Below are 13,397 nucleotides of genomic sequence, written 5' to 3'. Positions count from 1 at the left end.
CTCTCACCCCCTCTACATATTGACTCTGGATCCCCCACCCTTCTCCCCTTCCCAACATGTAACAAAGCTATTAACAAGTGGCCAAAGTGATAAGTAGGCATTTCCCTTCTAGGTTCCTCCTAGTTCACTTGCTTATTTTTTTGTGCCAGTAGCTTCACTTCTGAGTTTCACTTTCCTCATCTGTTAAATTAGGATACCAGTACCTGACTCAGAGCAGTAGTGAAAGGAATAGAGCCAGAGAACCAGGAGAAGGCCCAGGCTGGGCCATACCCACTGTTGCTCCTTACCCTCCACGACACCCACACCCACACTGCTCCGCCGGGTATTCATTGGGGCCACGAAGAACCACTCGTTGGTCTTGTAGCTGTAGGCTTCCACCGATGCTAGGCCTGGGAGATGAGAGATTTGTGAGATTTCTATGGCACCAAGCCTCACCCTGCTGTGCTGAGAAACTGAGGTGGGAAAGAGTGCAGACCTGGGTGTATGGCTCAGCACCACCTCTGCCGCACTCTGCGGCCCATGGCACCTGCCCGAAACACATCTGCAAGGTCAGGGGTTATAACTGAACTGCTTTGCAAACATAAATTGTTAAATCTACAGAATGGAATAAATACCTGAGGCTGCTTCACTGAACACCTACCTATTCCCACACTCCTATCCCTTTTCATCTACCTTAGAGGCTGAAAAGCTGAACACTTGCCTTCCCAGACTCCCTTGCAACTAGGGGTAACCAAATCAATGTGACCTACCCAGAAGTCTGATGGGGATTTCTGAAACAGCCCTCCTGCTTTTTTGTACCTGGAACACAAACATATTGGCTGGAACTGTAATGGCCATCTTGTGACCATGAGGATGAGGCCAAGAGACTCTTACAGAACTTGGCCCCAATATCTTTGAGCAACTGGACCAAGTCAGCAACTGCCAACCTCTAGACTTCTTGTTTCATGAGTAATACAAAATCTCTCATTTTTTAAGCCACAATTTACTCAGTTTTTCTAAATATGACCAAAAGAAAATCCTAAAGAATTCTAAAAAAACCACACACCACAATGTCCTACACCCGTTTGTTCTCTTTATTCCCAGGTCCTGTTACTACCGGCAACCCTGGAGGCACTACAAATACTGGAGTTACAGGAGTGAGGCAGAGGGAAGGCTGGTAAAGGTCACCAACTTGTAAAGACATACATGAAAATTCAGAGAAGTGAAAAATATTTGTTTTCACATCCCTGGGGGCCAAAGGATATCATTTTATTTTAATAGAGGTATTGCCTACAGAGACTCCACCTGGAGATATGAGGAGAAATGAGATAACTTCTCCAAGTCCGTGTCCACTAATAGTTTCTGATTCTAACTTTGAAGGTAGGTAACAACCAGGAGCAAGGGGACGTTCCTGCAGTGGCATAACTTGCAAAGATTCAGTGGGGCTTCAGACTGTGTCCTGAGCCAGGTCTCTTCCTATGGCTGAACCTTAGCTCCCTCATCTGTCCAACAGGGGGTTCAGACTACAGAGAGATGCCTTCCAGGTAAGCACGCTCTCTTTCTAAGTCTCATCTTCTGAATGAATGGTTCCCAGTCACCGGACAGGAGAAAGGGCCCTCTTCTGACTATCGGGTCCTTCCTAGAGTCCTAGAAATAACAGCATGTGGGCAGTTACATGTTCTTTGTGTAGGAAAGCCTGCTTCTGGCACCCAAGCTGGGCAAAAGGACGGGTATGTTCTTGGGGAAGTAAGTATGGATGGACAGAAGGGTTGGCCCAAGAACTGGCTGAGCAAACCAGGGTTATATGGAGGGTGTGTCCTAGGCTGGGACAGGTGGGGACTGTGTCCAGGACCTACCAGTACTGCCATCAAAGCCTCCCACGGCGTAGAGCAGGTCATTGAGCACGGCTGCCCCCAGCGTGCTCCGGCGTTCCTGCATGCTGGCAATGGACGTCCACTGGTCCTTCACACCGTCATACACATCCACTGTCCGCACACGTAGTGAGCCGTTAAACCCGCCCACAGCATACACGTGGCCAGCCATGAACACCACACCTGAGGCACAGGAAACCAAGACACACTGAGATCGTCTCAGGCATGTGAATAACTTACCACAGAAGGTGATCTCCAACCTTAGATATTTGGAAGTCATTATGGGACTCATTGGATTTTTTTCATATTTGCTTTTCTAATTTTGTTTGATTCAAGCAAATACTTGAATTTTAGCTGAAGTCCCTAAACACATAAGAACTGACCCCAGAAGGTATAGCTAGAAATTGGGCAAGTGGGAAGAAAAAGAAAGAGAGTCTGTAATGCACAGATGTTTGGGGAAACAAGGAGCAAAGCAGGACTCAGGCACCAGGCAGAGGCACGCGTGCGAAGGCAGCTGCGCACGGGGCGGCGGCGCTGCTCACCTGCTCTGCACCTCCTGGAAGGAAGCTCAGCAATCTGGTCCCATCGGTCCTCCTCGAAATCATAGCACTCCACGCTGCGGATCGCCTTGGGTGCCTGGCCACCGACCACAATCATGACCTCCAGAAAGACAAGTTAACATTAGCTGGGTCTCCCCAACATTGGATTCATGGGTGATCAATCCCTGGTGCTTCCACATTTGCTAACTGCCCAGGGTCCATGGGTGACCTGAGATGCCAGTTTACAGAGCCACATATATGCTGCCTCTAATCACCAACAGGCATGACTATTCAAAAAAAGTGAGCATCTTCCCACAGAAACACAACCATAAGATCTATCTATGTTTAGAGTACATGTGGTTAGTGGCATCTTCTGCAGTTTCAGTACCCTCAAGGATTTGGGGCAGGGAGATGAAATTTTATATTAAAACAAAATATTCTAAAATATGTATCAAAATTTGGGTATATTTTAGAATATAGTGTAGAACTCAGATGCATTTTTAAAATAAAATTATTTTTAAAATATTTCTGAATGCATAGACTATAGGGAGTACTTATTCATTGCAGTATGGAAAATATTTGTGAAACACTGCTTTAGGTGGTTACCACAAAAATGTATGTAACTGATGATGATCTAAAAACAGTGCTAACAGTACCATTTCAAAGTAAGGTGGTAGCTACCCCTGCCAGCCATTGTATGAAATATGTTGTCATTCCCTTGTCACAACTCTGTGAGGTAGATATTATCAACTCCATTGACAGGTAAGAAAAGTAAAGCTCAGAGAACTAAACTGTCCAAGGTCACACAGCTCAGAGTGGCAGAACAGGGACTAAAAGTCAAGTCTACCTGATACAGAGGTGAGGCCAGACCATCCCTCTCCTGGTCTAGAGACAGGGTCCATGCAAAGACAGCTTACCACATCCATGTTTTTCCAAATGCTGGTCATGTTTCAATAGTGGGTCATAGGATCAATTTAATGGATTGCAACAAGCATACTTTTAACAAACAGCACATAAAATACAGTAAGGGTTTTATTGCATGAAATATTTGTCCTGGTCATACACACATATATGTGTCTCTTGGAGAGCAATTCAAGCATATTTCTTAGTGTAGGGCAGGGGTGGGGAACCTTTTTTCTGCCAAGGGCCATTTGGATATTTATAACATCATTTGCAGGTCATTCAAAATTATCAACTTAAAAATTAGCCTGCTATATGTGGTCAAACATTTCATTAACTCACCCCTAATGCCTTGGCAGGGCCAGACCAAATTATTTCTCTGGCCTTATACAGCCCCTGGGCCGGAGATTCCCCACCCCTGGTATAAGGTATAATATAAATAAATAAAAGCCATTTTTCTGACCACAGTAATAGAACTGCAGTAGTTAACTGTGGTATCCCTATTGTGACTTTTGTTATGTGTTATTAACAAGAAAAAATAAGGTATCAAAAAGTTAACAATATGTTAAATATTTTAATAAATTTGTGCAAATTCATGGCTGTCCTCATAATGACATCACTTTCACTTACAAGATACTTTCTTTTTTTAAAAAAACAAACATTTTTTGTTGATTTTACAGAAAGAGGAAGAGAGATAGAAACATCAATTGACTGCCTCCTGCACGCCCCCACTGGGGATCGAGCCCACAATCCAGGCAGTTACCCTGATCTTAACAAACCAATAACCTCCTGGTTCATGGGTCGATGTTCAACCACTGACCCACACCAGCTGGGCTCCAAGATACTTTCTTTTTTTTTTTAATATATTTTATTGATTTTTTACAGAGAGGAAGGGAGAGAGATAGAGAGTTAGAAACATCGATGAGAGAGAAACATCAATCAGCTGCCTCCTGCACATCTCCTACTGGGGATGTGCCCGCAACCCAGGTACATGCCCTTGACCGGAATCGAACCTGGGACCCCTCAGTCCGCAGGCCGACGCTCTATCCACTGAGCCAAACCGGTTTCGGCTCCAAGATACTTTCTTAAGAGGAGAGAATGGGGTGGTAGTCACAAGCAACTAATCAATATAAGTCACAGGATTTTCTCATTGCCTGTAGCCTGTCTTATTTATTCCAGTGGTTCTCAAACTTCAGCGTCCATCAGAATCACCTTGAGGGTTTGTTGAAACGCAAATTGCTGAGTCCTGCCCAGAGTTTCTAACGCAGTAGGTCTGGAGTGAAACTGAGAATCTGCATTTCTAACAAGTTCCCGGTTGATGCTGCTGCTGTTCCAAGATTCATACTTTGATAACCATTGTTTTAACCCATAAACCACAGGGATTTCCTGGTGATGTGCCAGTGACAATTTTTGCCATTATGAATTATTGTAGTGCTCTTTACTTTTCCACAATTTATTTTTGGGGAGAGAAGTAATCACAAAATCTGTGTGAGTTCACAGAAGTACGTCCCTCAGGTGAACATTATCTGCACTATGAGGAGAGGACAACCATTGCTCAAAATATCAAGCCTGTTTGCCCCAAGTTTCCAGATTCAGGCTCACCCACTGCCCGTGTAGGCCATCACTGGTCATCAGAGTTAGTTCACAGCTGTCTGGGGCCAAATGGGTGACCGATGTTCAACAACTCGGAATTTATTTCTGACTTCTGGAACATCCCGAAGGAACCCAGGACACAGTTCAGGCTTAGATCTGCTTCTGGAAATAAACATTCTCCACTTGACTTTCCTTTGTGCCTAGGCACAGAGGGCCCATGCTCTGTGTCAAGAGAAGCCCTTTTTCAGAGGGAAGCTGAATTCTACACTGCTTCCCACCTATAATTATTCTCTTAGAAAGGCATGCATGAACAGTTTAAGGGGGGTGTTAATGAACATAGCCTCTCCATAAACTTCAGACAATGCCCAAGCCATCCAGGGCCAAATGACTTGCCCTGCATTCATAAACATACCTAGAACTTGCATTGTCCTTCTAGTTTTGAGTTGGTAAAGCTAAAATGAAGTCAAATTATTGCAAAGATTTTCTTTGAAATATAATTTGGGGAGCTCAGTGAGAATCAGACCAGTATTAAGATTCCTCCCCCCCCTCTCCACCCCAGTGACCTCAGGCATCCAACACCCTCACATATGCTGTTCCCTCTCTTTGAAACATTCCTCCCCCTTCTGATCCCTCTGCTTTCACATGCTTCTTCCAGGTCTCAGTACATGTCACTTCTTCCAAAAGGGTCTCTCTGACCTCCACATCTGAGTTACATGTTCCTTCTTTGAGATCACACATGCCCTGTGTTCTTCCATTAAAACTGACCATCATTGTACTTCAACTGTCTGAGGACACTTTCTCCCCTCCTAGGCAGTGAGTCCTGCCAGGACAGGAAATTTATCTACCTCAGTCACCAAGATAATCCTAGGGCCTTATGGTGCTATGTCAAAGCGAGAACTCAAATATTTATTTAGAATAGAGAATGAATGGATAGCAAATAGCACATTCAAAGAGTTTAATGAAAGGAATACACAGTTAAAGGGGGAAAATACACAGGCCAGAAAGTCATTTTCTTGGGTTAAGACATATTAGACACCAGATTACAATTTTGGGAACGCTGAGGAAAAACAAAATAAAAAGAGAAAGAGAGCTTTTTCCATCTTTTGACTCAATTATCAGAAGAAAGGTTTTATTCTTTATACAAGCTGTAAATTAAAAAGGCAAAGCTTTCAGGAAAGCTGACCATCCCCAGAAACCACCTTCCACCAGGGATACATTCACATTGAAGAAAATCCAGCACCCATCTCTGAGAGTTTTCATAGTACACAGAAACAGAATTATAGAAATACAAAAATTTCAATGTGCCAATCCAATCAAACATGAGTAGAAAGACAAAAATAATACAGGACAAGGTTTTCAAAATAAACTTGCCTTTGAACTCATAAAACCACTGGTGAGAGAAGACTTTTAATATCCAAAACTTGTGCAATGAACTGGGAAGAGTAATTATGAGGTTTTGTGGACTAGGCCATCAGTTTCTGAAAATATGGAGGTAGCCCAAAGCAGAGAGAAGTATCTTTCTGCTTGTCTCCTAAGTATAAAAAATCCAGGTTCTATGACAGCTCTTGCAAAAAGCCATCATACAAGGAACACTACACTCATCATCATGTAATTGTGCACAATAAAAAGAAAAAAATTCCTGTCTGGAATATTAATGAATGATTGTTTCCATAGATACCTGATCTTAGCAACCGATTAGACAAAAAGGAGTACTCGCCAAGGTCTATATGCATTACATCTCTGAAACTATAAACCTCTAGTTATTTAAGACCACAAGATAGCAGGGCAAGAGGAGCCCTGAACCATTCTCTAATTGCAAGCCCTCATTTTACATTTTCAGAAAAACTCGGTCCCAAGGAGTTCAATAGACATGTTTGTTTCTTTCCCCAACACCCCTAAATCCCAATTTACTAAATAATTGTAATGCCTTTAATAGCAATTACTGAATCAAATCAGCCTATTTAATGATTCCTACTTTTAACATTTATCCTTCAAGGTAACCCTGAGTTAAGACATACCAGTGGTCATATGGGAATCACAATAAACTAAAGAACCGGTTCCAGGCTAACAATTATGATTTAATCATGCTCAAGAATTGCAATGCACTTGGGCGTCTCGAGGGCACCCCACCCCAGGCCCCAGGTCTCAGATGACACTGTGTTGAAGGCTGCAGAAGTTTTGGTGAATGGAGAGTTCTGGTTGACAGAATATGGGTGAGCAGACTCAACTGTGCATTGGGGGATGGTTACTGAACAATTCCCAAGGAAAACAAGCTCATTTTGGAAAGTCAAATGGCCATTTACTTTATGGAGATTAGTGAGTGAGACCATGGAAAGACTACCTGATTCCTTAGGAAGGACATTTCACTCCCAGCATAACAATGATTTTTAAATGCTCCCTTTCACATAGATGATTCTGACTTTACCAGTAAGACTCTGGGAGTGAAGGCATGTTGGTCCCTCCTCATGATATGACAGCGGCGCTGTGTCTGAGAGCCATTAGGTACCAGAGACCAGCCAGGGAAAGGAGCAGTAGGTAAACAGCAGAGCTTTCCAGCGCATTGTGGACCAAGACCCTAACCCTAATCCCGTAGTCATTAAACACTCCACTAAGATGAGCGTAACAACCTGGGCTCTGCACACTTTTTTCATCAGGCAAGAGTAGAATGTGTGTCCAAACTCTCTTCCATGACCGGTGAGCTGGGCAGAAGGCAGGCCCAGCCAGTCGGTCCCTCGGGCCAGGGCAGGAAATGAGACTCTCTCTTACCCTGGTGCGTGGGGCCGCAGGGCTAACACCAAAAATTCATCCGAAGGAGCATGTCGAGGTGGAGACAGAAGACTTGTCCCAGCAGGTTCCTGAGCAACAGGTGCTCCAGGCAAGGACTGACAGCCAAGGTGCAGAGACAGTTGGGGAGAGAACCAGCAATGGGAAAGAACAAGACTGGGGAAGAGAGGATGGGAAATGGGCTTTGGAGTCAGGCACACCTGGCGTCAAATATCATCGCCAAATAGCTGTGTGACCATGGGCAAGGCACTTACCCTTGCTGTGTCTCACTTTCATTACCTATAATATCAGGATAATAGAATGTCTCTCCTGTGGGTGTCAAAAGGCTTAAATGATATTAAGTACTTAGCACAGTGCTTGCTAAATAGCACATACTAAGTGTGGGCTTTATTACATCAACAGCAACAGCATTACTGTTGCCACTACTATTAAAGCAATTGCTAAAAAACAGACTCCCAATAAATGGTAGAAAAGGACACATGATCTATGAATGGGAGAGTGAGCACCACCACTGATTCCAGGGGTGATGATGGGGCTTTTTCAAGACCTCAGTGTCCTTTCCAGGTGTGGCCTGAGTCCATTTAAAGGGTCAATATGGAAGAGGAGCAGGGCCAACCCAGGGGCCGGGCCCAGGTGACACGTCATCCTACCCACCATGCCAACAGCCTTGTTTCCAATACCACTTACTGAAAGCAACACAGCCCACACCCACTTTCAGCCCAAATGGCTTTTTGGTGTCTTTTTGTTTTTTAATCCTCACCAGAAGATGTTTATTGATTTTTTTCTTTTTTCTTTGTGTGTGTGTTTTTTGTTTTTTGTTGTTGTTTTTTTTTTGAGAGAGAGAGAGAGAGAGAGAGAGAGAGAGAGAGAGAGGAAGGGGTAGGAAGGGAGGGAGAGAAAAGAGAGAGACAGGGAGAGGGAGATAGAAACATCAATTGGTTGTCTCTCATACATGCTCCAGTCAGGGACCAAACCCACAACCTAAGTATGTGCCCTGACCAGGAAGTGACCTCACAGCCTTTCGGTGTACCAGACGATGCTCCAACTGAGCCACTGGCCAGGGCATGGTGTCATTTTTAAACAGAGATGTCAGCTGAACTGAAATTACAGTGAAAAGTGCCAGGCGCAGTACATCTCCAAAGGGTACATTTGCATCTTCCTGGAACTTCATTTCTCCACTGCAATCTGAACAAGACAGAGTAGGAGTGTTTCTAGCAGCTGGGAGACAGCCTCTGGTTGTCCATAGCAACCTAGCCTCAGGGAAAGTGCTGGGCAGCGAATGTGTGGGAGCCCAGATGATGCCATTAGCTGTTCCGGCTTGAATGTGTCAGTATGATGGGGCATTTATGGCTCAGAAAAAAACTTCCTTATTAGCCTCTGCAGCTATCTCAAGGCAGAATCCTACTTCTTGAAGGGAGAGGGCTTGGCTGGCGAACAGGTTCACTGCTGAGAATTGCTGAGAACAATGCAATCTCTCTCCACCACCTTGTTTCTCAGTCAGCTCTGTCAGCAAGCCTATCTGGACTGAATTCAGGAAAGCCCAACCTAGGCTGCCCTTGGAATTCCTGTGGCTGCTCTGCCAACTAGCCCAATTATCTCCTAACTCCTCCTCTTTCTCCACTTATTTGGCTACTTATATATTTCTATCTTATTCTCTCAGAGGGACCTCCTAAAATTAAGTCCCCAGAAGGCAGGCATTGGGTTTCTTTCCACACAGCATCCAGCTAAAATGCTTTTGCGAAATTTTGAGATAATGTAATAGTACAGTTAAAAAGCACAGGGTCTGTAGTCTGTCATCCTTGGCTTAAATCTCAGCTCAGCTATTTACTATCTGTGCTTTAAAGATACATCACCAATTCTTTGATAGTCCTCCATTCAGGTCATATAACTTAATTCCCCTCCCTGTGAGTGTGAGCTAGACTTAGTGACTCGTATCTAGCAAATAAAATACAGCAGAAGCGATGGGACATCCCTGTGAGAGTAGGATACAAAAAGACTACAGCTGCTGTCTCAGGCATGCTCTCTCAACCTCTTTCTGTAGTAGGATCACTTCCTATGGGGGAAGCCAGCTGCCATGCCAGGAGGGCATGCAAGCAGCTTATTGAGAGGCCACAGGGTGAGGAACTAAGGCCTACAAGTAACCACAAGGGTGAACTTAGAGTCAGATCCTCCCCAAACAAGCCTGGAGATAACTGCAGCACTAACCAACAGCTCACTGCATTTATGAGGCCTTTGTCCAGGACAACCCAGCTAAGCCACTCTGGGATTCCTGCCCACAGACACTGTGAGGTAACAAACATTTGCTGTGTTAAGCCACCAAGGTTAGGGTAATTTGTGATGCAGAAATTGGTAACTAAAACATAATGAATAGGTGACATAAGCCAAGATCCAATTTCCTCATGTGTAAATGAGGATAATTACAATTTTGAAAATCCTATGAGATAATAAATGTAAATCACTTAGCCCAATGCTTGGCACATGCTAAGTGCTCAGCAACTGGGATCTGCTATTTATTATCATCACTGAGCTCAAAAGCATAAGCTTTGAGTCCGCCAGACCTCAATCCAAGCCCTCATGCTACCACTTAGCTGGGTAAGCCATTCAATCTCACTGAATCTCACTTTTCTCCAACATTAGAACTTCCAGAGTTGTTATCAAGATAAGATAATATAGCCCTAGCTGGTTTGGCTCAGTGGATAGAGCATTGGGCCTGCGAACTGAAGGGTCCCGGGTTCAATTCCAGTCAAGGGCACATGCCCAGGTTGTGGGCTCGATCCCCAGTAGATGTGTAGGAGGCAGCTGATCAATGATTCTTTCTCATCATTGATGTTTCTATCTCTCTCCCTCTCCCTTCCTCTCTGAAATCAATAAAAATATATTAAAATTTTTTTAAAATTTAAAAAGACAAGATAATGTATATAAAGTGCTTTGTCTAAAACACAAGGAAGCTGGATTTAGACAATCCTGCTTATATCATCATTAATGCCTTTGGTGATGACCCAGGGAAGCACAGTACAAATTACTCTAAGGGCCATCAGATGGTGTGAGCCAGTTCTCTCCTGCAGTCATCTAAACCAGTTTCTGGATGTTCACTCCCATGGACAACTTGCGTTTGACCTTGGAGACAGCTCAGGCCTCAGCTCCTGCAAAAAAGCTTTCCGCAGCCCCTTGCCCCTTTCCGTGTTCATAAAGTGTCTTGCCCGTACCTCCATGTGGTACTTACAGAGTCCACTGTAACATCTAACTCCCCTCCGCCTAGTCTGGAGCACCTTGGGGAAGAGACCGGCTCATATTAGTCTTTGTGGCTCTAACACCTAACCTAGTGGCTGGCAATTAGTAACTCAATGGAAGTGTGTTGGATGAGTGGATTAATAAATTAATGAGTTAATGCATGCATGATAGTTTATGGTTTAATACCAGGGTTGTTTTTTTAATCTAAGTGGTTTACAACCCGTCTAACTCCCTAGAATGACAACTGGATTCATTCAATATTGGACTTGTGGGCTGAACTAAATGTTCTAGGGTCGATCTACATTAGTGATCAAAACAGGATATGATGTAAGACATATCCTCACAACAACCATGTAAAACCACATGTATGAATGCTGAAAGCATTGGAAAACAACTATGGATAATAGAAATGGTCAGTATTAAATCTCCATGAGGTTATTTCTTCTTTAAAAATATCTCTCATTCATGAAAACTTTTACTCTCACCTACTCTGTGTCACATACAGGCTCTGTGCCAAGGACACAGATGGATAATGCCTGAGATCATGGAGCCAGTTTAGTGGAGGAGATAACACCCTAGAAGGGAACCCTAAATACCTCCCTGAAGTGTCAGCCTGGGGCCTTGAGTCATCTTCTGCACATGTTTTCCAGAAAAGAATGAAGCCATCATCAACCTGACCTCTCTTTCTCCATTAAATAAGGTTTCTCACCAATTATATTCTACATATTAACAATAAATAATCAGAAATTTGAATTTTAAAAGAAAACATTTACAACAGCATCAAAAAACTATGAAATACCTAGGGTTAAACCTAGCAAACGACATGCAAGACCTATACACTGAAAACTATAAAACATTGCTAAGAAATTAAAGAAGGCCTAAATAAATAGAGCTATATAGTGTGTTCATGAATCAGAAGATTTAGTATTGCTAATATATCAATTCTCCCTAATTGATCTAAAAATTCAACACAATCCCTACCAGTCCCCATAAGCTTTTCTGTAGAAATAGGCAAGCTGATTCTAAAACTTATATGGGCATGCAAATAACTTACAACAGCCAAAACAACATTGAAGAACAAAATTGGAGGACTCGCACTACCTGATTTCAAGACTTACAGTAAAGTTAGTAATTCAGGCAACATGGTATTACTATAAAGATAGACAAATAGATACAAGGAACAGAATAGAGTACATAAATAGACCAACACATGTATTATCAATTATTTACAACAAAGGTGTCAATGTAATTCAGTGGAGAAAAAAGAATGTTTCCAGTAAATGCTGTGGGGAAAAAATGGACATTCAAATGCAAAATAAATTAACCTTGACAACTTCACATACCATTTTTTTTTATCTCAAAATAGATCATAGACCTAAATGTAAAACTTAAAACTTTGAAATTTCTAGGAGAAAGTATAGACGAAAATCATGTGATCTTAGATTATGCAACGATTTTTTAGATAGAACACAAAATACATAAATTGTAACATAAAAAAACTTCATAAAATTAAAAACTTCAGCTCTCCCAAAGATACTGCTAAGAAAATGAAAAGACCAAGATCTTATATTTGCCATATTGTATATATATTAGGTGCAGATGTCATATATATATATATATACATATATATGATAAAAGACTTGTATCTATAATATATAAAGAATTCTTACAAATCAATAAGGATAACCCAATTTTTTAAATGGGGAGAGATATGAACAGAGACTTTACCAAAGAAGATATACAGATGGCAAATAAGCACATGAAAAGATGCTCAACCTTATTAGTCATTAAAGAAATGCAAATTAAAACCACAGTGTGATATCACTACATATCTACTAGAATGTTTAAAAATAGATAATACAAGTAGTGGGGAAACTGTAAAGTAACTGGAACTCTCGTCCATTGCTGATGGAAATACATAATAGTACAGCCATCTTTAAAAAATGTTTAGCAATTTCTTATAAAGCTAAGCATATACTTACCATACAACCTGGGCAATCCTACTCCTGGATATTTTCCCAAGAGAAATTAAAATATATGTCCATACAAAGATCTATAAATGAATCTGGAAGTATGAGTTCAAAGCAGCTTTATTTGTAATAGCCAAAAACTGAACACCCAAATGTCCATCAACTGGTGAATGGATAAATAAATTATAGTACATCCATATAATGGAATATTACTTGCAATAAAAAGGAATGAACTCCTGATAAATGCAACAACATGGATGCATCTCAAAGCATTATGCTAAGAGAAAGAAGGCAAGCTCAAGAGGCTACCTACAGCATGATTCCATTTATATGACATTCTAGAAAAGACAAAAGTACAAGGATAGAATTCAGAAATAGTTGCCAGGGGTTGGGAGTGGAAGAAAGGGCTTGACTACAAAATAGCACAAGGGAACTTTTTGGAGTGATTAAAATACTCTATATTTTTATTAGAATGGTGATTACATGACACTATGCATTTGTCAAAATTCATCAAATTGCACCCTTAAAAA

General features: G+C 42.1%; 1 protein-coding gene across 1 annotated transcript in view; it reads right to left on the bottom strand.

The window, feature by feature from the left end:
* The window catches only part of KLHL3 (kelch like family member 3), a 96,300-nt gene that overhangs the window by 13,095 nt on the left and 69,808 nt on the right, over positions 1–13,397 (bottom strand). Inside the window, exons 9-11 of the mRNA XM_014453878.2 lie at positions 2,393–2,510; positions 1,836–2,033; positions 288–389 (exon numbers count right to left, since the gene is read on the bottom strand). Of these exons, the coding sequence (XP_014309364.1) occupies positions 288–389; positions 1,836–2,033; positions 2,393–2,510 (418 nt within the window). The remainder of the gene's footprint in view (positions 1–287; positions 390–1,835; positions 2,034–2,392; positions 2,511–13,397) is intronic.

The sequence above is a fragment of the Myotis lucifugus genome, unplaced genomic scaffold (genome assembly GCF_000147115.1).
Source record: "Myotis lucifugus unplaced genomic scaffold, Myoluc2.0 scaffold_28, whole genome shotgun sequence".
In the NCBI taxonomy this organism is placed as follows: Eukaryota; Metazoa; Chordata; class Mammalia; order Chiroptera; family Vespertilionidae; genus Myotis; species Myotis lucifugus.
The sequence above is the reverse complement of the archived record's forward strand: the minus strand, read 5'-3'. Positions and strand labels throughout refer to the sequence as shown.